The sequence below is a fragment of the Tursiops truncatus genome, chromosome 6 (assembly GCF_011762595.2).
Source record: "Tursiops truncatus isolate mTurTru1 chromosome 6, mTurTru1.mat.Y, whole genome shotgun sequence".
Taxonomy (NCBI): Eukaryota; Metazoa; Chordata; class Mammalia; order Artiodactyla; family Delphinidae; genus Tursiops; species Tursiops truncatus.
In genome coordinates, this window is record NC_047039.1 from 15515278 (window position 1) to 15542753 (window position 27476).

The 27476-nt window shown below is 40.6% G+C and overlaps 1 protein-coding gene and 1 long non-coding RNA gene across 2 annotated transcripts in view; one reads left to right on the top strand and one right to left on the bottom strand.

Annotated features, from left to right (window-relative positions):
* The window catches only part of LOC101326346 (tumor necrosis factor receptor superfamily member 10A-like), a 49311-nt gene extending 29906 nt beyond the window's left edge, over window positions 1–19405 (top strand). The window contains exons 8-10 of the mRNA XM_033857667.2: window positions 3–185; window positions 15734–15809; window positions 16997–19405. Coding sequence (XP_033713558.1) covers window positions 3–185; window positions 15734–15809; window positions 16997–17310 — 573 coding nt within the window. The 3' untranslated portion in view covers window positions 17311–19405. The remainder of the gene's footprint in view (window positions 1–2; window positions 186–15733; window positions 15810–16996) is intronic.
* Window positions 1–27476, bottom strand: part of LOC141278941 (uncharacterized) — a 124438-nt gene that overhangs the window by 50041 nt on the left and 46921 nt on the right. The gene's annotated exons all lie outside the window — the stretch shown is intronic.

A 27476-nucleotide genomic window follows, 5' to 3' on the forward strand; every position in this document is an offset into this window, starting at 1 on the left:
AGGTCTTTTTCTGCTGCTCCTGTCCCCCAAGAGGTCCTGGGGCTCTGGACAATGCCCATAACAACATGCTGATCAACAGAGATTTGCTGTCCATTCTGGTGCCCAAGAAGGACCTAGAAGACCAGGAGCAGGACAAGCTGACAGGTGTCATGGTACAGTCTCCAGTGGAAGCAAAGCATCTACTGGTGAGTGTGTGGTGAGCTTTCTTCTTGCCCAGGACTGAAGTAGAAACAGAGAAAGACCAATGTTGGTCAGGTCTCCTGTCCCATGGGGAAGTGGTGATAGAGGGATATCAGGGTCCTGAAGGGGAAAGGAACCTGCTACCCTGATATGGTAGACTGTCAGCTCTATGCAATATTGTGCTGTTTATTATCTGTCCAGTTCTCACTGTTTCCTCAGTCTAGAACAAGGAGGCACAGAGTGGGCACTCCCATATTTGTTGAATGATTGAATGAGGGCTGCATACTATTCCACTGCATAGTTGTAAAATAATATAGTAAGCCATTCCTCCTAATAATAGGAATATCAAATTTGTTACAAAATTATTATTACACTGAACATACATGAAAATAAATCTTAGTCCTGGGCTTCCCTGGTGGCGCAGTGGTTGAGAGTTCGCCTGCCGATGCAGGGGATACCGGTTCGTGCCCCGGTCCGGGAGGATCCCGCATGCCACGGAGCAGCTGGGCCCGTGAGCCATGGCCGCTGGGCCTGCGCGTCCGGAGCCTGTGCTCCGCAATGCGAGAGGCCACAGCAGTGAGAGGCCCGCGTACCGAAAAAAATAAATAAATAAAAAATAAATCTTAGTCCTGATAGCTGATCATATTTGTATAGTGGCTTCTTAGAAGAAGTAGAATTTTGGGGTCAACTTGTAGAAGTGCTTTTCTACTGTCTACACACACATGCACATCCAGTTTGGGTTCATATCTGTTCATCAGTTTTGACAGTGAGTAGTCAACCTGTGCAAACATTTCTCATTCTTCATAAGGTTGGAAAGTCATTCCCCACAACATAAGATGAAATTCTTTAATTTCTTAGAGTTTTTAAATTTAATGATGATTTTTAGCATTTAACAATTTTAGCTAACTGGAATTTATTTTGTGATATGATATGATGTGAGGAGCTCCCTGAATTCTGAGTCACTGTCTCCTTCCTATAACCCTATTTAGCAACTGCTTCTCCCACTTCCCTCTGTTTTAGGCCTCTCCTTTATCACATGTGAAATATTTATACGGACAATGATCTCTTTCCATCTAGAGTGTTCTTTTTGGGGTTTTTTTCCTGCATTGACAGTTGACCCTTGAACAAAGCTGGGGATAGGGACACAGACCCTCCAAAATCCACATGTCTGTGGCTCTGCATCCTCAGGTTCAACCAACTGTGTATCATATAGTACTGTAGTGCATATATAGTGAAAAAAATCCACATGTACATGGACTTGTGCAGTTCAAACCCTTGTTGTTCAAGGGTCAACTATATACTGCATTCTTTTTAAAGAGAAAGTATAAAAGGAAGCAAACAAAAAAGACAAATAATCCCCCCATCCTGATTAATCACTTTTCACATTTTTTCACAGTAGTTAATACATATCCACAGTGAGAAAATTTAAACAGTATAGAAAGTTTCTCAGTGAGTCATGAAAGCCTCATCCTATAATCTTTCTCTAGCCACTTAGTTCTTTTTATTTCAGGTAACTATGAGGTATAATTTTCTCTGATTCTTTGCTGAAATTGTTATGCATGTCATCTATATACTATACCAATGAAACTGTTTAGTATGTTTTAATATCTGAGAGAGCAATACCTCTTACTTTTTCAAAATTTATTGTTTACCCAGATAAAATTTAGAATTATTTTATAAGATATCCTCCACACCTAAAAAAATTATTGAAATATTTTGTATTACCTTAAATTCATAAATTAATCTAGGAAGAATTAAGATCTTGTTAATATTCAATATTGCTCTTATCAAAGAAGATAACATTGAGAGATTAAACATAATGGTGGAGTAGAAAGACCCTGAGCTCACCTCCTCTCACAGGCACACCAAAATTATAACTATTTACAGAGGAACTATTGGTGAGAAATACCAGAATCTACCAGAAAATATCTTCTACAACTAATGATATAAAGAAGGAACCACAAGATGGCTGAGACATAGTACAGTAAAAACCCATATTGCCGGGTGATCAACCCACAATTGGGAGGCTAATTACATTTGCAGAGGTTCTGCCCAAGGAGCAAGGAATCTGAGCCCCACATCAGGCTCCCCAGCCCAGGAGTTCTGCACCAGGAAGACAAGCCCCTAGAACATTTGGCTTTAAGGCCAGTGGGGCTTACTTTCAGGAGACCCAGAGGTTTGTGGGATATAGGAACTGCATCTTAAAGGGTGCACATAAAATCTCACAACCACTGGGACCCAGGGAAGAGCAGAAATTTGAAAGAAGTCTGGGTCAGACCTACCTGCTGATTTTGGAGAGTCCCAGGGAGGCAAGAGGCAACTGGATCTCATCCTGGGGACACTGACACTGCTGGTAGCAATTTGGGGGAGTTCATTCTACCACATGGACTCTGGTGCTGGGAAGCACCATTTTGGAATTCTCCCTCTAGCTTATTAGCCTTGGGATCCAGCCCTACCCCCACCCACCAGCCTATAGGCACCAGCACTTGGATGCCTCAGGCCAAGCATCTAGGCAAGCAGGGACACAGCCCCACCCACCAGCAGGCAGCCTGACTTAAGACCACCTGAGCCGACAGTTGCCCCTGGACGTCCTTGTCCACCAGTGGGCCTGGGACCCAGCCCTGCACACCAGTGTGCGGGCACTAGTCCCAGGAAATCATAGGGCCCTGCAGCCAGAGACCCAGCTCCACCCACCAGTGGGCAGACACCAGCCCCAGGATCTACTGCGCAGCAGCCCCAGGAACACTGCAGCCCCTCAGCTGCCTTGTCAGGACCCAACCAATACATCAGCAGGCTGGCATCAGCTCTGGGACCCCACTGGGCTCCAGCCATGCACAACAGCAGGCCAACTACAGGCCAAGGGGACACCTTGAGCCCCTCAGCCAGTGGCCCCAGGATCCAATCCCACCCACTAGTGGGCTGACACCAGCTTCGGGACACCCACAGCTCTGCATCCAGAGATCTCAGGATCTGGTCTGCATACGGGTGACTGGCACTAGCCCTGATAACCCCTGAGGGGGACCACATCAACATACATTGTAATTAAAATAGCAAAAATTAAAGATAAAGAGCGAATATTAAACCACAAGGGAAAACAACAAGAAACATACAAGGGAACTCCCATAAGGCCATGAGCTGACTTTTCAGTAGAAATTGCAGGCCAGAGGGAGTGGCACAATATATTTAAACTGTTGAAAGGGGAAAACCGACAACCAAGTATACTCTAACTGGCAAGTCTCCCATTCATATTTGATGAACATATCAGAAGTTTTACAGACCTAATGAAGCTAAAAGAGTTCAGCACCACCAAGCCAGATTTACAAGAAATGTTAATGGGACTTCTCTCAGTGGAAAAGAAAAACCCACAACTAGAAACACAAAACTTACAAAAGTAAAAAGTTAATTGGTAAAGGAAAATACACAGTAAAGGTAGTAAATCAACCACATACAAAGGTAGTAGGAAGGTAAAAAACAGAAGTAGTAAAATTATCTATATACACAATAAGTAGTAATGAAATATAGAAAACAAAATGATATAAAATATGATGTCAAAAACAGAAATTGAGGCACAAGAGGAATAAAAAAGCAGGGTTTATAAAATTCTTTTGAAATTAAGAGATCAGCAAATTAATCACACAAATACATACAGATAGTTTGATTATATAAACCTCACAGTAACCAGAAATCAAAAATCTATATTACATACACACACAGAAGAGAAAGGAATACAAACATAACAATAAAGAGAGTCATCAGTCACAGGGAAGAGAACAAAAGAAGAAAAAAGGAAAACTAAAAAGAATTACCCCCCAAATCTGAAAACAATTAACAAAATGACAATAAGTACACACTTATCAATAACTACTTTAAATGAATAAAGACTAAACGCTCCAATCAAAAGACATAGAGTGGTTGAATGGCTACAAACCAAGATCCATATATATGCTACTTCCAAGAGACCCACTAGCTCTAAAGACACACATAGACTAAAAGTGAGGGGGATGGAAAAAAGTATTCCATGCAAATGGAAATAAAACAAATCCAGGGTAGCAATACTTATATCAGGCAAAATAGACTTTAAAATGAAGACTGTAACAAGAGAGAAAGAAAGACATGACCTAATGATCAAGGGATCAATCCAAGAAGAAGATATAACAATAGTAAATATATATAGACTCAATATAGTAGCACCTAAATACATAAAGCAAATATGAACAGACATAAAGGGAGAAATTGACAGTAACACAAGAGTAGGGGATTTTAACACTCCACTTACATCAGTGGACAAATCATCTGGACAGAAAATCAATAAGGAAACACCGGCCCTAAAAGACACATTAGACCAGACGTACTTAATTGACATATATAGAACATTCCATCCAAAAGCAGCAGAATATACATTGTGCTGTACAGAAGTGCTCATGGAACATTTCTCCAAGATGGATCATATACTAGGCTACAAAACAAACCCAATAAATTTAAGAAATTTGAAACCATATCAAGCATCTTTTCTGACCACAACACTATAAGACTAGAAATCAACTAGTAGAAAAATAAACTGCAAAAAACACAAACATGTGGAGCCTAAACAGTATACTGCTAAGCAACCAATGGATCACTGAAGAAATCATAGGAGAATTTAAAAAATATCTGGAGACAAATGAAAATGAAAACACCATGATCCAAAAATCTATAGACACAGCAAAAGCAGTTCTAAAAGGGAAGTTTATAGTGATATAAGCTTACCTTAGGAACCAAAAAACATCTAAAGTAAACATCCTAACCTTACACCTAAAGGAACAAAAAAAAAAAAAAAAAGAAGAATAAATAAAATCCAAAATAAGTAGAAGGAAAAAACATCCTAAAGATCAGAGAATAAATAACTGCAATAGAGACTAAACAAAAAAATAGAAAAGATCAATGAAATTAAGAGCTGGTTCTTTGAAAAGAAAAAGAAAATTGAGAAACCTTTCACCAGACTAATCAAGAAAAAAAGTGAGTGGACCCAAGCCAATAAAAATCATAAGTAAAACAAAGAGAAGTTAAACCAACACCACAGAAATATAAAGGATCATAAGAGATTAATACAAACAACTATATGCCGATAAATTGGACAACATAGAAGAAATGGAAAAATACCTACAAATGTACAATCTCCAAAGACTGAACTAGGAAGAAATAGGAACAGACCAACTACCCATAATGAAATCAAATCAGTAATCTAAAAACTCCACAAAAACAAAAGTCCAGGACCTGATGGCTTCAAAGGGGAATTCTACCAAACGTTTAGAGAAGAGTTAACACCTATCCTTCTCAAACCATTCCAACTAATTGCAGAGAAAGGAATGCTTCCAAACTCATTCTATGAGGCCAACATCACCCTGATACTAAAAGCTGACAAAGATATCACAAAAAAGGAAATTATGGTCCAATGTCACTGATGAACATAGATGGAAAAATCCTCAACAAAATATTAGCAAACTGAATCCAACAATACAGTAAAAGATATATACACCATGATAAATTGGGATTTATCCCAGGGATGTAAGGATTTTTCAACATCTGCAAATCAATCAATATGATACACCACATTAACAAACTGAAGAATAAAAACCATATGATCACCTCAATAGATGCAGAAGAACATTGTGACAAAATTCAAAATCCATTTATAATTAAAAAGTGGGCATAGAGGGGACACACCTCAACATAATAAAGGCCATATATGACAAACCCACAGCTAACAACATACCCAATGGTGAAAAGCTGAAAGCATTTCCTCTAAGATCAGGAACAAGACAAGGATGCCCATTGTCACCATTTTTATTTAACATTGTGTTGGAAGTCCTAGCCACAGCAAACAGACAAGAAGAAATACATATAAAAGGCATCCAAATTGAAAGGGAAGAAGTAAAACTGTTACTGTTTGCAAATAACATAATAATATACGTAGAAAATCCTAAAGACACTCCTAGAAAACTGCTAGAGCTAGTCAATGAATTTGGTAAAGTTGCAGGACACAAAATTAATATACTGAAATCTGTTGCATTTCTATACACTAACAACAAACTATCAAAAAAGAGAAATTAAGGAAACAATTCCATTTACCATTGCATCAAAAAGAATAAAATATCTAGGAATAAACCTACCTAAGGAGGTTAAAGACCTGTACTAGGAAAACTATAAGACACTGATGAGAGAAACTGAAGATGACACAAACAAATGGAAAGATACACTGTGTTCATGAATTGGAAGAATTAATATTGTTAAAATGACCACGCTATCCAAGGCAATCTACAGATTCAATGTAATCCCTATCAAAATACCAATGGCATTTTTCATTGAAATAGAACAAATAATCTTAAAATTTGTGTGGAAACACAAAAGACTTGGAATAGCCAAGACAGTCTTGAGAAAGAACAAAGTTGAAGGTATTATATTCCTTGATTTCATACTATACTACAAAGCTACAAAAACAGTCACACAGACATACTATACTACAAAGCTACAAAAATAGAATAGAGGGCTTCCCTGGTGGCGCAGTGGTTGAGAGTCCGCCTGCCGATGCAGGGGACACGGGTTTGTGCCCCGGTCTGGGAAGATACCACATGCTGCAGAGCGGCTGGGCCCGTGAGCCATGGCCTCTGAGCCTGCATGTCCAGAGCCTGTGCTCCACAATGGGAGAGGCCACAACAGTGAGAGGCCTGCGTACCGCAAAAAAAAAAAAAAAAAAAAAAAGCCCAGAAAGAAACCCATGCACTTAGGGTCAAGTAGTCTATGACAAAGGAGGCAAGAATATACAATGTAGAAAAGACATTCTCTTCAGTAACTGACGCTGGAAAAACTGGACAGCTACATCTAAAAGAATGAAATTAGAACATTTTCACACACCATATACAAAAATAAACTCAAAATGGATTAACAACCTAAATGTAAGACGAGAAACCATAAAACACCTAGAAGAAAACATAGGCAGAACACTCTCTGACATAAATCATGACAATATTTTTTTGGATCTGTTGCCTAAGGCAAAGGAAACAAAAGCAAAAATGAACAGATAGACCTAATTAAACTTAAAAGCTTTTGCACAGCAAAGGAAACCATTGACAAAACAAAAAGACACCCTACTGAATAGAAGAAAATATTTGCAAATGATATGACCAATAAGGGGTTAATATCCAACATATATAAATAGCTCATGCAACTCAATATCAAAAACAACAACAACCAGACAACTCAATTAAAAAACAGGCAGAAAACCCAAATAGACATTTTTCCAAAGAGGAAATGCAGATGGCCAACAGGTACCTGAAAAGATGCTCGACATCACTAATCATCAGAGAAATGCAAATCAAAACCACAATGAGATATCACTTCACACCTTTCAGAATGGCTAGCATCAAAAAGACCATAAATAACAAGTTTTGGCAAGGAAGTGGAGAAAAAAGAAGCCTCATACAGTGTTGGTGGGAATGTAAATTGGTGCAGCCACTGTGGAAAACAGTATGGAGGTTCCTCGAAAAACTGAAAATAGAACTACCATGTGATCCAGCAATTTCACTACTGGGTAAATATTTTATTAAAAGTGAAAACACTAATTCTAATGTTCACAGCAGCATTATTTACAATAGCCAAGATATGGAAACAACCTAAGTGTGCATCAACAGATGAATGGAGAGGCAGAGTCAAGATGGCGGCTTGGGAAGATATAGAATTCATGTCTCCCCACAACTAGGGTGCCTGCTGGACTCTAGTGGGGGACCTTGATGCCCACGGAGAAAGGAGGAACCCCCAAGCAAACCAGTAGGACATGCGGGGCCTGAGTGGGGAGGAGAAGTGAAGGCTGGACAGGACCAGCACCCCTGAGGGGTGACTGAGAGGGAGGGGTTCCCCATGTTTGGAGGGACCCTCAGGGGCTTGGATCAGGGGGTAGCACACTGAGAGTTTCCCCTGCCCAATCGGCTGGGGAAGTCTGCCTGGCTCTTGGGCCAGGTCCTATCCCCTCAGAGGCCCCCTCCAGGCTGCATTGGTCCTGGGAGCATAGGAAGGAGGCCAGGGGGGAGAACAGGAGAGGCAGGCAGGAGGAGCCCTCCAGGACCAGAGGAGCTGGAGAGGAGCAGAGAATGTTTGCCCCACCTACTCAGGTCTGGGAAGCCTGCTGGGCTTCTAGGTTGGGCCCCCACCCTCTGAGACCAGAGACCTGGGCCCCTTTTCAGGCTTGAGCCTAAGCCCTACCCTTCACACACCTCAGGGTGTGTTCCAGCCCTGTGAGCCCTAACCATAGGCCCCACCCAGTGCCCAAACCCCGCCACTGCTTAAACCCTGATGTCCACAGCCAAGGCCTTTTCCACCTTTTATTTTTTCTTTTCCTCTTTTTTAATACTGTGGTCCTGTTTTACCTTCCAGTTGTTGTTTCATCTATATTTTTATTTTTATATACTTTCTAACATATTTGTTAGTTTCTGAGTTTAATTTTATTTTTTACTGTTTATTATTGTTCTCCTTTTTTTTTTTTTTTTCTTGAAACCCTCTGCATCTTGTGGGATCTTGGTTCACGAGCCAGGGGTCAGGCCAAAGCTCCCGTGGTGGGAACTCTGAGTCTAAAACACTGGACTAACAGAGAACCTCAGACGCCAGGGAATATTCATCAGAGTGAGGTCTCATGGAGGTCCTCATCTCGGCACCAAGACCCAGCTGTACCCAACAGCCTACAAACTCCAGTGGTGGAAGCCTCAGGTCAAACAAGTAGTTAGACAATCCCACCAATCAAAATAATAATAATAAGATGGCAAAAAAATAGGTCACAGATGAAGGAGCAAGGTAAAAACCTATAAGACCAAATAAATGAAGAGGAAATAGACAATCTACCTGAAAAAGAATTCAGAGTAATGTTAGTAAACATGATCCAGAATCTCAGAAATAGAATGGAGGCACGGATTGTGAAAATACAAGATATGTTTAGCAAAGATCTAGAATAACTAAAGAATAAACAAACAAGAGATGAATAACACAATAACTGAAATGAAAAATACACTAGAAGGAATCAATAACAGAATAACTGAGGCAGAAGAACAAATAAGTGAGCTGGAAGACAATATGGTGGAAATAACTCTGAGAAGCAGAATAAAGAAAAAAGAATTGAAGACAATCTCAGAGACCTCTGGGACAACACTAAATGCACCAACATTCGAATTAGAGCAGTCCCAGAAGAAGAAGAGAAAAAGAAAGGTTCTGAGAAAATATTTGAAGAGATTATAGTGGAAAACTTCCCTAACATGGGAAAGGAAAGAGTCATGCAAGTCCAGGAAACACAGAGAGTCCCATATAGGATAAACCCTAGGAAAAACACACCAAGACACATATTAATCAAACTAACAAAAATTAAATTCAAAGAAAAAATATTAAAAGCAGCAAGGGGAAAACAAAAAATAACATACAAGGGAATCCCCATAAGGTTATCAGCTGATTTTTCATCAGAAACTCTACAGGCCAGAAGGGAGTGGCAGGATATACGTAAAGTGTTGAAAGAGAAAAACCTACAACCAAGATTACCCAGCAAGGATTTCATTCAGATTCAACAGAGAAATCAAAACATTTTCAAACAAGCAAAAGCTAAGAGAATTCAGCACCACCAAACCAGCTTTACAACAAATACTAAAGAAACTTTTCTAGGCAGGAAACACAAGAGAAGAAAAAGACCCACAAAAACAAACCCAAAACAATTAAGAAAATGGTAATAGGAACATACATATCACTAATAACCTTGAATGTAAATGCATTAAATGCCCCAACCAAAAGACACAGACTGGCTGAATGGATACAAAAACAAGGCCTATATATATGCTATCTACAAGAGACCCACTTCAGACTTAGGGACACATACAGACTGAAAATGAAGGCATGGAAAAAGATATTCCATACAAATGGAAATCAAAAGAAAGCTGGAGTAGCAATATTCGTATCAGATAAAATAGACCTTAAACTAAAGACTGTTACAGGAGATAAGGACACTACATAATGTTCAAGGGATCAATCCAAGAAGATATACCAATTATAAAAGTTTATGCACCCAACATAGGAGCACCTCAATACATAAGGCAAATGCTAACAACCATGAAAGGGGAAATAGAAAGTAACACAATAATACTAAGGGACTTTAACACCCCACTTATACCAATGGACAGATCATCCAAACAGAAAACAAATAAGGAAACACAGCTTTAAATGACACAATAGACCAGATAGATTTAATTGATATTTATAGAACATTCCACCCAAAAGTGGCAGAATACACTTTCTTCTCAATTGCACATGGAACATTCTCTCCAGGATAGATCACATCTTGGGTCACAAATCAAGCCTCAGTAAATTTAAGAAAATTGAAATCATATCAAGCATCTTTTCTGACCACAACGCTATGAGATTGGAAATCAATTACATGAAAAAAAAAACTGTAAAAAACACAAATACATGGAGGTTAAACAGTGCACTACTAAATAACCAAGAGATCACTGAAGAAATCAAAGAAGAAATTTTAAAAAATACATAGAAACAAATGACAATGAAAACATGGTAAGCCAAAACATATGGGATGCAGGAAAAGCAGATCTAAGTGGGAAGTTTATAGCAATTCAATCTCACCTCAAGAAAGAAGAAAAATCTCAAATAAACAATCTAACCCTACACCTAAAGCAACTAGGCAAAGAAGAACAAAGAAACCCCAGAGTCACTAGAAGGAAAGAAATCATAAAGATCAGAGCAGAAATAAATGAACTAGAAATGAAGAAAACAATAGCAAAGATCGATAAAACTAAAAGTGAGTTCTTTGAGAAGATAAACAAAATTGATAAACCCTTAGCCAGACTCATCAAGGAAGAAGGGAGAGTACGCAAATCAATAAAATTAGAAATGAAAAAGGAGAAATCACAACTGACACCACAAAAATATAAAAGATTATAAGAGACTACTACAAACAACTATATGCCAATAAAATGGACAACCACGAAGAAATGGACACATTCTTGGAAAGGTACATTTTTCCAAGACTGAACTGGGAGGAATTAGAAAATATAAACAGACTTATCACAAGTAATGAAATTGAAACCATAATTAAAAATCTTCCAACAAATAAATGTCCAGGACCAGAGGGCTTCACAGGTGAATTCTATCAAACATTTAGAGAAGAGCTAACACCTATCCTTCTCAAATCCAAAAAACTGCAGAGGGAGGAACACTCTCAAATTCATTCTACGAAGCCACCATCACCCTGATACCAAAACCAGAAAAAGATATCACAAACATAGAAAATTATAGACCAATATCACTGATGAACATAGATGCAAAAATAACATAAACCACAGCAAAGAGAATCCAACAACACATTGAAAGGATCATACACCATGACAACTGGGATTTATCCCAGGAATGCAAGGATTCTTCAATATACGCAATCAATGTGATACGCCATATTAACAAATTGAAGAATAAAAACCATATGATCATCTCAATAGATGCAGAAAAAGCGTTTGACAAAATTCAACACCAATTTATGAAAAAAACTCTCCAGAAAATGGGCATAGAGGGAACCTACCTCAACACAATAAAGACCATATATGACAAACCCATAGCAAACATCATACTCAATGGTGAAAAACTGAAAGCATTTCCACTAAGATCAGGAACAAGACAAGGTTGCCCACTCTCACCATTCTTATTCAACATAGTTTTGGAAGTCACAGCCACAGCAATCAGAGAAGAAAAAGAAATAAAAGGAAGCCGAATTGGCAAAGAAGAAATAAAACTGTTACTGTTTGCAGATGACGATACTATATATAGAAAATCCTAAAGATGCCACCAGAAAACTACTAGAGCTAATCAATGAATTTGGTATTGTTGCAAGATACAAAATTAATGCACAGAAATCTCTGGCATTCCTATACACTAACAATGAAAAATCAGAAAGAGAAATTAAGGAAACAATCCCATTTACCATCATAACAAAAAGAATAAAAAACCTAGGAATAAACCTACCTAAGGAGGTGAAAGACTTGTACTCAGAAAACTATAAAACACTGATGAAAGAAATCAAAGATGACATAAACAGATGGAGAAATATACCACATTCTTGGATTGGAAGAATCGATATTGTGAAAATGACTATACTACCCAAAGCAATCTACAGATTCAATGCAATCCCTATCAAATTACCAATGGCATTTTTCACATAATTGGAACAAATAATTTTACAATTCATATGGAAACATAAAAGACCCCAAATAGCTAAAGCAATCTTGAGAAAGAAAAATGAAGCTGGAGGAATCAGGCTCCCTGACTTCCAACTACACTACAACTACAAACTACAAAGCTACAGTAATCAAGACAGTATGGTACTGGCACAAAAACAAAAAGAGAAATATAGATCAATGGTACAGGATTGAAAGCTCAGAGATAAACCCACACACATATAGTCACCTAATTTACAACAAAGGAGGCAAGAACATACAATGGAGAAAAGACAGCCTCTTCAATAAGTGGTTCTGGGAAAACTGGACAGCTACCTGTAAAAGATTGAAATTAGAACACTACCTAACACCATACACAAAAACAAACTCCAAATGAATTAAAGACCTCAATGTAAGGCGAGACACTATAAAACTCTTAGAGGAAAACATAGGGAAAACACTCTTTGACAGAAACCACAGCAAAATCATTTTTGACCCACCCTCTAGAGTAATGAAAACAAAAACAAAAATAAACGAATGGGACCTAATTAAACTTAAACTCTTGCACAGCAAAGGAAACCATAAACAAGACGAAAAGACAACCCTCAGTTCTCACTATGGAGAACAGTACGGAGGTTCCTTAAAAAACTAAAAACAGAACTACTACATGACCCAGCAATCTCACTGCTGGGCACATACCCTGAGAAAACCATAATTCAAAAAGAATCATGTACCACAATGTTCATTGCAGCACTACTTACAATAGCCAGGACATGGAAGCAACCTAAATGTCCATCGACAGATGAATGGATAAAGAAGATGTGGTACATATATACAATGGAATATTACTCAGCCATAAAAAGAAATGAAATTGAGTTATTTGTAGTGAGGTGGATGGATCTAGAGTCTGTCATACAGAGTGAAGTAAGTCAGAAAGAGAAAAACAAATACCGTATGCTAACGTATATATATGGAATCTAAAAAAAACAAAATGGTACTGATGAACATAGTGACAGGGCAGGAATAAAGACGCAGACATAGAGGAGGGACTTGAGGACACCGCGGGGAGGGGGAAGCTGGGGCGAAGCGAAAGTAGCATCAACATATATACACTACCAAAAGTAAAATAGATACCGAGTGGGAAGCAGCAGCATAGCACAGGGACATCAGCTAGGTGCTTTGCAATGACTTAGAGGGGTTGGATAGGGATGGTGGGAGGGAGGCTCAAGAGGGAGGGGATATGGGGATATATGTATGCATATGGCTGATTCACTTTGTTGTACAACAGAACCTAACACAGTATTGTGAAGCAATTATATTCCAATAAAGATGTATTTAAAAAAAAAGAAAATGTGGTATATACATACAATGGAATATTGTTCAACCTTAAAAAATAAGGAAATCCCGCAATATGCTACAACATGGATGTGCCTTGAGGACATTATGCTAAGTGAAATAGGCCAGTCACAAAAGGACAAATACTGCATGATTTCACTTATATGAGATATCCAAAATAGTCATACTCACAGAAGCAAGAAATAGAATGATGCTTGCCAGGGGCTAGGGAGAGGGGCAAATGGGTAGTTGCTAATCGACTTGTATAAAATTTCAGTTGTGCAAGATGGATGAATTCTAGAGCTCTGCATTACCACAATGTGCCTATAGATAATAATAAATGTATTGTACTCTTAAAAATCTGTTAAGAGGGTAGATCTCATGTTAAGTGTTCTTACCACAATAAATACAAAAAAGAAAGAAAAAAACCCAGATTAATGGATACGAAGATGTGAGATATACATGTATACACACACACACACACACACACACACACACACACACACACACAATGGAATACTACTCAGCCGTAAAAAAGAATGAAATTTTGCCATTTGCAGCGACATGGATGGACCTGGAGGGTATTATGCTTAATGAAATAAGTCAGACAGAGAAAGACAAATACTGTATGTTATCACCTAATGTGGCATTTAAGAAATAAAAAAACAAATGAATATAACAAGAAAGAAGCAGACTCACAGATATAGAGAACAAATTAGTGGTTACCAGGGGGAAAGGGAAGATGGGAGGCCAAAATAGGGGTAGGGGATTAAGAGGTACAAATTATTATATACAAAACAAATATCTACAAAAATAGATTGTACAGCACAGGGAATATAGCCAATATTTTATAATCACTTTAAATGGAGTATAATCTCTAAAAATTCTGAATCTGCATTGTACACCTGATACTAATATTGTAAATCAACTATAACTCAATGAAAAAATATATGAATGAAAAAAGGAGATAGCATTTCAAGTCAAGGGTTTTTATTATGACTCAATAAGATTTGAGTTCTTCAGATAAGTTATGACTATTTCTTGTCAAAGCTGTTTCTTTATTACTCTTAATGGTTGGATCCTCTTATAATCTCATTTTCTAATACGTTGTTTCTGCTATGTTTTTAACATTCATCAAGACATGCACTCATTTTTAAGTACTGTAGCTTAAACCTTAGGTTTTTAAAATGTACAGCCATATTAAAATCATAATTATTTTTTCTGCCCCCTTCCCCTAGTCTGGCCTCATTTTTGCTTCACATCTTGCTTGCTGCATAGTCCAGAACTTATGTTCAAAGATGCTTAGAGAAGGCAGATATTTTGATTTGATTCCATTGGGAATGCCTCCAACATTTCACCATTAGGAATGATGCTGACTCTTGTGTTCATATAGAAAATTTTATCATTGTGGATGCAGCCTCCTATTTTTAGGTATTTTTACAAAGTCAGAGTTCATGTTTACTTCTACCAAATGCCTTTCCAGTCTCCATGGAGGCTATCAGATGCTTTCATTCCCTTATTTAGGCTATTGATATGGTACATTATTGCTGATCAAAGCACCTTCATGTACATGGAATAGACACTTACTTTAGATTTTCCAAAATGCCCTTGTAAATACTCTTCATTTGAGTCACAAGAAAGCTGGGATGGAGTGCTTGTCTCCTGACGAGGCGGGTGGGAAAGGACTAGAAGGGCAGAAGGGACTGTGTGGGTGCTGGGAATGTTCTGTGTCTTGATTGGGTGATGGCTACTCAGCTGTATACAGTTGTCAAAACTGGAGCAGATACTTAAGAAGTGAGCATTACTGCAGGGAACATGTCCCTCCATGAGTACATGAGCCTGTGAACTGCTCAGGGTGAGAGGTTCCTCTCCATCTCCACAGAGACCCGGGAGGGAAGGTGGCTGCCCATGTCACGCAGCGGGCTGGTTGCCGGGCTCAGTTCTGGAACCCAGGACCCCTGATTAAGACCAAGGCTGTTCTCCACTGTGTTTTACAGGAACCAACAGAAGACGAAGCATCTCACACGAGAAGAAGGCTGCTGGTTCCAGCAAACGGTGCAGACCCCACTGAAAGTGAGTGCTTTCCCGGGCACTGGGGCAGGAGTGGAGGGAGGAGGGACAGTGCCCTAACTGCCGTCCCCATAGCTGTTAGGGCAACTCAGAGCAGGGATGGCTTGTCATTGGACCTTCGGGACTCTAATTCCCTCTCTGCCCCCTCTTCTTCTCCCCACCCTGCACCCATCTGTCCCCTAACAGTGTCCCCTAACACCTCCCTGTCCTTCCCTGCCCCCCATCCTCCCTCCTCCCCTGTTGCTCAGGGCCAGGTTGGCCCACCCTGAGGCATCTAAGGGGCTGTGCCGTCCAGCAGGGCACCCAGGGGCCGCAGGAGCCTGTGGAGCATCTGACCTGTGGCCAAATCTGATGAGCTGTAGTGTAACTCGATACTGTATTGCAAAGAACTGGTAGGAAAAAGGACTGTAATATGTCTCATTAACAGTTTGTTGTATATTGATTATATGCTGAAATGAAAATTTTTAGAATATATTGAGTTAGTACCCTATTTTATGAAAATTAGTTATTACTTGTTACTTTTTACGTTTTTCAGTGTAGCCGTTAGAAAATATAAATTTGTATCGGGGCCCACCTTATGTACCTATGGACGGTGGTGTGCACTGCATTTCACACACGTCTCATTGAATCCCCAGTACAGTCCCGTGAGGTGGGTGGTGCTTGCTCCATTTTATGGGTTAAATTCTTGCTCCGAGTCTGTCCCCATCTAGCTCTGCCACAGTGTCAGTCAGCGAGGCCGAGCTGGGTGTGAGGCCAGAGACCTTCCTCCCTCCAGGCCCTTGCTCTGTCCCCACTGCAGAGGTGGCAGCCAGGGGACCTCACTCTCGTAAGAACGGCAGGTGTCCTCCTCTGAGGTCTGTTGCACCACTGTGTCCCGCCCTCTGTCTCCTACCACAGACTACCTTCTCCCTCCATGACGTCCATCTCCCCTCCCTGGTGGGCCCTCATCCCCCCTTAGGGCAGGACTCTCTGGAAACCTGGACTCCCTGCAGTGCCTTGGGCACAGGTGAGGCCCATGCAGTGTGGCCTGATTCTCTGCTGATGGGAAGCATGTCAGGGACGCAGAGCAGCAGGTTCACCAGCAGAGGGCGCTCCTCAGGTCCCACCCTGGGGTCTAGGCCTGACTGAGGGTCCTCTGCCCTTTCTAAAGCCTGTCCCAACTCTGTCTCTGTGACTTTCCCTCAACCTAGGTCTGAGACTATTCTTCGATTACTTTGCAACCGCCGTGTCCCCTAACTCCTGGGACTCACTCATGAGGCAGTTGGGCCTCACGCGAAATGAGATCCTTCTGGCCAGAGAAGGGGTCCGGGTCCCTCGGGATGCCTTGTATGAAATGCTAGAGACCTGGGTCAGCAACAAGGGACGGGCGGCCTCAGTCAACACCCTGCTGGATGCCTTGGAAACGCTGGGGGAAAGACTGGCAAAGGAGACAATTCGGGACCACCTGTTGGGCTCGGGAAAGTATGTCTATGAAGATGGTGAAGCAGGCTCTGCTGTGTCCTGAGTCTAAAAGAATCTCTTTATGAAACTACAGCTTCCCTACTTTACCTTTTCTTCTGGAAAGGGACACATGATTGGACACCAGCCTGGATGAAACAGCCGGTACTTGACGAATACTTGAAGGAACACTATCATCCGATATATGCAGAAGTTGTAGAGTTCTAGAACTTTTCAGTAAAATGAGTAATTTTTATGAAATGTCATTGATAAATGATGGTGGAAATATTTATAAATATTTATGCTCGTGTATGTGCTGAGAGTTGATTTAGGATGTCATTTAGTTCAGAGCACTTTGTCATCCTACCAGAACTGCACGTTTTACTTGTATTTTTTATATTGGGACATCCACCCATGTTATGTGCGTACTTAATTATGTCTAATGACGACTTAATATTTTATGATAAGCATCTTTCCATTTTAATATTTTTGTATAGATTTATATGAACGTGGGAAACCTTTTGGAAAGGTTACTTACTGGGTTGACTACGTGGGTTCCCTGGAAGGGAGCAGGCAACCATAAAATCAGTAAAAATACAGAGCAGGGAGGACGAAGCCCACTGCAGTGGGAGGCACTGGTGGGATCAATTCTCCCTCATACGGGAGTCTGACTTTGTCTAGGATTAGATGACCAGCAACTTCTAAAGTGTCCATCATTTCCAACTGACAATTTTATAGGTGTGGGATTATTTATATTATTTATTGGTAGATGTTTACAAAGGAGGAGAGAGTGAGGAGAAGTAGCATCCACATGCAGCCCTGTGTCTGGTATCCATGAACTGGGCTGTCATGCGTGGGCCTCCTCCTGTTCATCTATGGACCTGAGTGGGAAGGGTGGGACATGGGTGGGACACGTGAGTGTCAAATAGCTTCTATGTCATGTGCCACGTCTGGTTTTGTTAGTGAACCTTCAGTTCTATCTGGGCTCCAGGGAGAGAGGACAGGGATCTGCTCCTAGTGTCTGCCATGGTCTCTGGGAGGAAGAGGGGACAGTGCTCATGGATTGTGTTCAATGTTGGCTGACTCAGCACTACTAGATGAGCCCTCTCACTTACGGTGGTCTGTGAATCTGGGTCCCAGAACAGCCTTTTTAGGGTACAGATTCCAAATATGAGGAGCTTAGTGCCTCTGTAAGCATCCCACTTCTGCATGAAAGGGAAACATAAACACAAATTCTTATTTTCTTTTTACCATTAGAATGTATACTTTATTTTTTAAAAATTTTCCATTTTTAAAAATTGAACTATAGTTGGTTTACAACTAAGCCTTCACGCCACAACTAATAATCTCGTGTGCCTCAACAAGAGAGCCCACGTGCCACAACTACAGAGCCCACACACTCCAGATCCCTGCACGCCGCAACTAGAGAGAGAAAACCCGTACGCGACCACTAGAGAGAAGCCTGAGATCCACAACTAGAGAGAAACTGGAGCAGACTACGCACCGTAACGAAAGATCCCGCATGCCTCAACAAAGGTCCCTTGTGATGCAACTAAGACACAACATAGCCAAAAAAAATAAAGAAAATACATAAATAAAATAAATAAATATTAAACTCTCATCCACTGCTGGGATGAGTGGAAAGTGTGCAACCTCTTTGGAGATGTCTGGAAATACCTGCCAAAGCTGAATATACACATACCTTTTAATCCAACAATTCTACTCAAGGGCTTCTGTGAAATACAAGAGAAAACATTTGGAAGTGAAATGAAATGAAAAACTGGGAAACCTCTAAAATACCCATCAAGAGTAGAACTGATCATAGAATTCAATTCACACAATAGAGTCCTCTAGAGCAAGGAGACTGAACAAACTATAACTACATGTAACAGTATTGATGAATCTCACAAATACAATGTTAAGACATGAAAGATTGACAACTGGAAATGAATTCTACTTATGGAACATGCAGAATCTAAGGTGTCAAAAGTGAAGGTGGTGGTTTCTGTTGGGTGTTGATGATAGGAAGGAGGTGTGAGTGGGGCCTCTGGGGTATTGGTCACGTGTTGCGTCACTATGTGAAAATTCATCCAACTTATGAAAAGAGCACAAATATATTCTTTTGTATGTATGTTATACTTCAATAAAAACTTTAAAGTGTGCCTCATAAAAAGATGCTGTTTGAGGGTGCTGCCAGTAGATGCCCTTATGTGCAAGGGGCTTAGGAAGGGGCTATCCTGGGGGACTCTGCCAAGGAATGGAGGCCAGGAAGACATGTAGAGGGAGGAAATGGGAAGTCCCAGGGGTCTCCACAAAGACAGTAGAGGCAACACAGCCCCTCCCCCAGAGAAACTGAGGCCCTGACAACAGGCAAGGGAAGAAAGGAAATGGCCTTACTCACTCGGCAGATGGCCTTCCCTCTCGAGAAGTCCCCAGCACACAGCATGTCCTCGTGCACAGAGAAGTTCTTGCCTTTTCTAGGTCCATATAATATATTACAGAAGTTGTAATTCATCTACTCACCCCTCCATCCATTTGCCCATGCACCCATCTTTTGATCCGTCTCCACTCACTCCATCTATCTCTGCCTACCATCCTTGCACCCACCCACCCATCTTCCCTTCCAGCCACTCATCCTCCCACCTACCTTTCGCCCATCCATCCTCTCATCTAATCACACATTTATTCCTCTGTCCTTGTGTTCAGTATCTTTTAGACACTAATGATACACAAGAACATTTTTACTTGGGGGAGCCAGTGACACCGAGCAGGGCCCTGTGGGGCTCCTGGGCACAAAGCCTTTCTGTGTCCCCCATTTCTTTGATCACAGGAAATAGACTTCATTCAGCCTCCATGACCTTCTCTGAGTTCCACCGGGCAGATTCAAGCAGTTGTTAATTAGGGAAGGGAGGGGATGCGAGACCAGTGAGAAACAGTCAAGAGAAACAACAGTGCAGCCTTGGGGCAAGGTCCTGGCTCCCCATCAACGGATACACAAAACAGTATCTTTGAGCTGTTTTCTGATACTGAAACCCCCTCCAGGTGGGAGAAGTTAATGACTAACAATGGTATGCTGCCCACAAGCATGTAGACCCCAGACCAGTTGGAACCTGAAGGTCGATGATGCTGACTCCTACTTACCTCACAACCACCTCATCAGAAGAATGTCTAAGGGCTGATCATGCATCTTTGAACCATTACTTTAAAACTTCTCACTATCCTCTCCAAGGAGACAGTTTTTCGAGGCAGGAGCCTGCTGTGTCCCCCTTTGCCTGGCAAAGTAAGAAAGCTATCCTTTTCTACTTCACCCAAAACTCTGTCTCTGAGATTTGATTTAGCGCCGGTGTACAGAGAAGCTGAGCTTTTGGCATCAACAGGGTAAATGAAGTAAATAAGACAAATTGTTTTAGATCTAAGAAGTGGTGTAAAGGAAGTAAAACAGGGAGATGTGCTATTATGGGTTGCCTGTTGTAGCTCATATGATCAAGTAAAACTCCTCACAGGAGCAGCTGAGTTGTACATGTAAAGAAATGAGTCATGCCAAGGTTAGCAGGGAGAGCAAGTGAGGACAGGGAGGCAGCCAAGGTGGAGGCCCTGAGGTGGTGATGGCCTTGGCATATTCAAGCAGGAAGGAGGCCTGCTGGCTGGGATGGTGTGGGTGAGGGATGTAGTAGGAGATGAGCAGAGAGGAATAGGGGCCAACATTACGCAGGGCCTGAGAGCCAAGGTAAGGAGTTTCGACTTTTTTCTAGGCATAAATGAGAAGGCACTGAGGGTAATGAGCAGGAAACTGGCATGAATCCTGCTTTAAAGCAAACACTCAGACAGCTATGTGGAGACTAAAGTATAGCACACAGGGTGGGATCTCGGAGACCAGTCTGGAGGTCCAGGCAAGAAATGAGGGTCTACAGGACCAGGGTGGCAGCACCTGGGGTATCTCCTAGGTGCCAGGCCCTGCCTGGGGCAGAAGCTGGGATATTAAAACAAGAAATACAGGGTTCCTGTCCTCAGGGAGGAACAGTCTGTGTGTGTGTGTGGTGTATGTGTGGTGTGTATGTGTTGTGTACGTGGTGTGAGAATGCTGGGAACGTGGTTGTTTGTCCTATGATTAGGGACTGTTCCTGACACACTACTAGGCAATGGCCAGGGATGCTGGCACATCCCACCCAATGAAGACAGGCTCTGTTCAAAATGCCTGTAGCACCTCTGTTGAGAAACACGGTACCAAATTATGACCCTACAAATAATTAACATATATATTCTTTTTCCTCCTAATATGGAACCATAAGCATATCCTCAAACCATAAACACGCCTTTCCTTAATAAAGACTCTGGCTCATAAGTCTTTGCCTACATTTCTCCTCTTTCAATCTTAAAAACCATAATTTTTTTCCTGTGTTACTCAGTTCACCTAATAAGCTTACGAAGTAGATAGCTGAGCTGGGTTGGGAGAAGAGTAAAGTGAGGTTCAGAGAGTGAAACACTCTTAAATCATAATCATTCTAACTTCATCAGGCAGGCTCAGAGGGGAGAAGTCATACATGTGTTTTCCTTCCACTTTTCCCAAGCTCCTCTTATAGCAACGGGAAATCAGCATATTTGTCAGTGGCCTGCAATGGGCCAGAGCCCAAGCATGACCTTTGAGTTGAAGCAAGTCCTCTCAGATCCATGGTTGATTAAAACCTTGGAATCCAGAAACAGAAAGACTTCAAGAACCCAGTCTTGATTCAAAAACTCAAAGATTCCCACACTTTCAGTGCAAAGATTTGCACTTAGGGAAACTGAAGCTTCATTTATTTATTTTTATCTTATATTTTTGTAACATCTTTATTGGAGTATAATTGCCTTACCATGGTGTGTTAGTTTCTGCTTTATAACAAAGTGAATCAGCTATACATACACATACATCCCCATATCCCTTTCCTCTGGCACCTCCCTCCCTCCCACACTCCCTATCCCACTCCTCTAAAGGTACATGGGATCTTCCCATGGGATCTTCCCAACAGGTTATGGGATATTCCAATCAGGGAATGCTAATGTAAAAGACAGTTCATGGTGGCTTAAGGAAAGTAGGATGTGTGCTTTCAGAAAAGAAGGTATGAGGAATGGAAATGTATTTTGTTAGAAGGAAATATGTGATTTTGTCCTACAGCTGGTTATTTCTGAACGGAAGAAAGAAGGGACAAAATACGGCTACAGAAAGTTGCAGAAGATTTGTGGAAACGGAACATTGAGAAAAGAATTTTGTATGTGGTCGGGATTTTCTAAGGTTGGATTAACTTTAATTAGGTAACTGGGTCTTATCAAGAGTAGGCTGATATAAGACTGGATTTGGTTTCTTTCTCTCATAAGAAAACAACATTTTCTGGGAATGCTCCTTTTGATAACAGATTGTGTGAGTTTCTGTGCCTTTAAGTGAGCTGTATTTACTTTTGAAATCTTTTTTTTTTCCACCTTTGGTCAAGGAATAATTGTATCACAGCAGCCTATGATTCTATTTGACTGGGTGTTTTAAAAGTTCTGGAAATGTTTGACAGATTTCCCAAATATCAAATTCTAATTGGAATTCTTTTGACTTCAGTTAATTTTGCGATGCTTCATGGGGCCCCTGGAGCCTCCAAACAGAGTTCCTAAACTAACTGTGTTCACTTGGTATGTTAAATTACATGGGAAACATTGTCGAAACTCATTGTTGCCTGTGTCAGATGGAATCATCAGGCTCTCCCCAGTTTTCTCATAGCTGCCAAACAGATAGGGGAAAAGGTTTGGCGTTGTTCTGCTGTCTAGTCTGTCACCTTATTCTATGTCCAAAAAAAAATCCCCTGTGGGAATACTCCCAATGTAGGCCCATAGGTCCTGACCTCCGTAGCATTTCCCATTGCACCCAACTCCAATTCCTCCAGGACTTCCTGTTTTGCACCTCTAGGACCCCTTTCACTCAAGGTCTTGGCAGCCCATACCATTTGTTACAGACTACCTATTGGACGGCCACTTCCAAGCAGCCCACATCCTAGGGTTTAGAGGTGCTCAAACTTGAGGAATACCCCCAACATAGGAAAATATTATAGGACAAAAGCCTCCTGGTAGACGTCTCTGGGACACTGTACTTCATTTCTAGGAGCGCTTTTTCACAGTTCCACGTTATTCAACATGGGATGATCCTCGTCTAATCCAGAAGAAACACTTCTGGATTGTATCCTTAAAAATTGGAAATTTTCAAAAGAGACGGCTGAAAAGGGAAAAACTTAAACTCTATTGTAACATTGCCTGGCCATTGTATAAGTTGGGGAATGGGGAAAAATGGCCTGAAAATGGGTCTCTGTAATATTACCTTGCAATTGGATCTCTACTGTTGTACGACAGGGAAATGGGCTGAAGTTCCCTATGTTCAAGCCTTCATGGTCCTGGGAATTCCCTGGCAGTCCAGGGGTTAGGACTCTGAGCTGTCACTGCTGAGGGCCTGCCTTCGATCCCGGGTCAGGGAACTAAAATCCCACAGATCATGTGGGGCTGCCCAGAAAAAAAAAAAAAAACCTTTCACATGGCAAAAAAATACCACAAGTAACATCAAAAGACAAATGATTGGAAGACAAGTATATCACCATATAAATCAATCTCTTTCACAGTTGAAGGGTTAATATCACCACTTTATAAGAACTTTTAAAAACCAAGAAGAAAATACCAGATGTCCTATAGAAAAATGGACACAAGACATGATCAGACAGTTTACCAAAAGAGGTATAAAGAAATGAGAAGATGTTCAACTTCACTCATGATAAGAGAAATGCAAATTATAACTACGCTGAGATACCATTTCTCACTCATCAGCTTGACAAAAATTCAAAAGCTTGACAGTGCTCTGTATTAGTGACACTGTTAGGAAATAGACATTTTAATATATTGTTGGTGGGAATGCAGAATGGTAGAAGCCTTTTAGAGGAGAACTGGCCAATATTTAAACTGTATACACACACATACCTATTGACACAGCAAGCACACTTCTAAGCATCTAAAGAGTCACTTGCAGTTTTATGAATATACACAGGCACACGGTTCTTTTTCACAGCATTATTTACAGTTGCAAAATATTGAAAATGGCTTGAATGTTTAAGTATAGGAGGCTCTATCAACTGCAGCATATACACAATGGAGTAAAACGCATGTGAGAAAAAGTCTGAGAAAGAAGATATTAATGAAATATTATGGAGGAAATGTTATTAAGTGAAAAGAGCAAAGGGAAAAAAGCATATATAGTTTGTTACCTCTTGTGTCAGAAAGAAGGAAAAATAATGAACATAGTATTTGACTATATATCCTCAGTCTTGGGCAGTTTATCTTTATATGTTTGTTAGAATTACAAAGAACTCTTCAACTCTTCAGTAGGTTTGGTTCTTATAGCAGTACGGTGAAGCAGTTTTGAAACTACTTTGGGTGCATTATAGGATTCAGCAAATGAGTACATGTTGTTGGGAGCCTGGGTTCTCACTGTGGAAGAGAAGTCATACAAATATGGAATGGGACAAAGCAGGGAAGAATCCCACGAGGATGAGCGGGAGTTGGAAGTACTGGTGTGAACTTAAGATTTGGTAAGATCTGTATACGTGTGTCTGTACATGCTTATGTGCCCATGCATATTTGTATGCATATATATTTGTATATGTGTGTATACACCCATGTATTTTCTATGTCTGTCCACTGAAAAGTCCAAGAAGAATGCTCCAGTAGCAGTGAGCACATCTAGCATCCAGATCTTAGTCTCTTTCCAGATCACATCTTTGCTTTGCTTTTTCCCCCTGCCCTATCCTGTCTTCCCCACTCCCCTGTTGATGAGAGCATTCTCTCAATCATTGCCCCATGTGTCCCCGTTGAAGTTTTGCTTCTGGTGAGCCTGACCCAATGCAGTTGGTACTGGCAGTAGTCCTAAGAAGCAGATGAGATTGTAGAGATGAATCACCTTTTAGCTAGAGGCAAGGATGACCCCACGTGTAGTGTTAGATGGAGTATTCCTAATCCCTGGTATGCTTCAGCAGTGACTGCTGATAAGGAAGTGGAGGCACTGGACAGTGCAACCTCTAGCATTGCACAAGTCCTGAAAAAATAGTAACCAAGAACAATGGCATTAGTGCCACTGCTGCTGTAGAGGAGATGATGAACCCCAATCTCCCTTACAGGAGAATTCACAGTGTGTGGTCTCTGTAGGGGCATGGGGTAAACTTTTCTCCCTCACAAGGCTCTCAGCATCCTCACATCAAGCCAGATGTGACCTGAGTTAAACTCATGTTGCAGATCCCAGCTCTATTTCTGGTGCATCCCACATGGAACAGTCATCAACTGTTTTTTTCGTAACATTTTTAAGCCTGTTAAGATTTTGCATTTATCAGCTGGCCTCTATGATTTATCCCCTCTTCCCTTAACTGAATTGCCTTGAGGTAATGATGAACAGTCCCACGTGTTCGCTTAAGAATGGCTGGGCATTCTCTTCTTATACCTTGTAAATACGGGTAGTAGCCACTCTGTTATATTTTTAGTTTGGGGAAGAGAAGTGCTATAGGGTAGATTTGGAGATCATGGAATTTGCAGCCAAATAACCAGAGTTCAAATCACAGTTTATATGTGTGACCTTAGGGGCAAGGTAGTTAACCTCTCTGGGCCTCCATTTAGAAATCTGTCAATACGGGAAGGATGTTGCAGATAATGGCACCCATCACAGGGCTGTTGTGAGGATTAAATATGTTAATAAATGTAAAGTGCTTACAACAGTGTTTAGCATGTAGGCAGTATCATATAAATGTTAGCTGTTATTATTTCAACTCACAGAAATCCAAATCATAACTCTTTGACTCAATATACATTACAGCCTTCAGTTAGAGAATGTTCCCTTAGCAAAGCTATATTTCATTCTTCTATGTTTTGAGCAGAATGGTTGGCTGAAGTCTGAAATCATCCCTGCCTTTGAGGACTGCATAGAAAGTAGCAAAATATAACACACCCAAGTTAAAATTCTCGATTTTTTTTCTTTTATCATTTCTCCTTACCCTATATTTTGTGTCCCAGGATAAGTACGTACCTGTTTGAGCACACATTTTCATCACCATGTAATAAAGATGTCTAATTTTCTTGCCTGGAATAACTGAATATTCTCTTCTACCCCCATTCAGCCAATTTTAAATATTGAGGTCTGCACCTCGAAATGCCATTTCCAGGTGGGTCATTCTTTACGAAGAATACAGGAAATTATACAGCAGTGGCTTAAATATATTGCAGTTTATCCTTCTTACCTAATAAGAAATCCAGGGCTGGAGAGATAGCTCAATGATGTGATGAAGAACCCAGGTAAGTTTTATCACCCTGCCACAGCATCTTTGGAAAGTGTTATTTTGCTTTCAAGTGTGCATGATTGACCTATAAAGGACAACAGAAGTTGGAAGGAGCCATGCTGGATCAGGAAAACAAGTAAGTTCTCAAAATCTCTCAGGTGGTATTTCATTGGCAAGTATTGTGTCAAACTGTAACTATTTTGTGGCCAGTGTTCAGAACAGAAACAAAGCGGGGGGCGGGGGCGGTGTCACACTCTAAGTAATTAAAGGGAAACACCTGTTCTTCTGTTTCTTTGCATTGTAGCTTAAAGAGAAAGAAGAGACAAGTGCACCCCAATGTTCACAGCAGCCCTATTCACAATAGCCAGGACATAGAAACAACCTAAATGTCCATCAGCAGAGGAATGGATAAAGAAGATATGGTACATATATACAGTGGAATATTACCCATAAAAAGCAACAAAATTGGGTCATTTGTAGAGATGTGGATGGACCTAGAGACTGTCATACATAGTGAAGTAAGTCAGAAAGAGAAAAACGAATATCGTATATTAACGCATATATTTGGAATCTGAAAAAATTGGTATAGACGATCTTATTTACAAAGCAGAAATACAGGCACAGATGTAGAGAAAAAACGCATGGATACCAAGGGGGAAAGCGGGTGTGGGATGAATTGGGAGACTGGGATTGACATATATACACGCTTGATACTATATATAAAATAGATAACTAATGAGAGCCTACTGTATAGAACAGGGAACTCTACTCAGGGCTCTGTGGTGACCTAAATGGGAAGGAAATCCAGTAAAGGGGGCATATATGTATATGTATAGCTGATTCACTTTGCTGTACAACAGAAACTAACACAACACTGTAAAGCAAATATACTCTGATTAAAAAAAAAAAATAGACT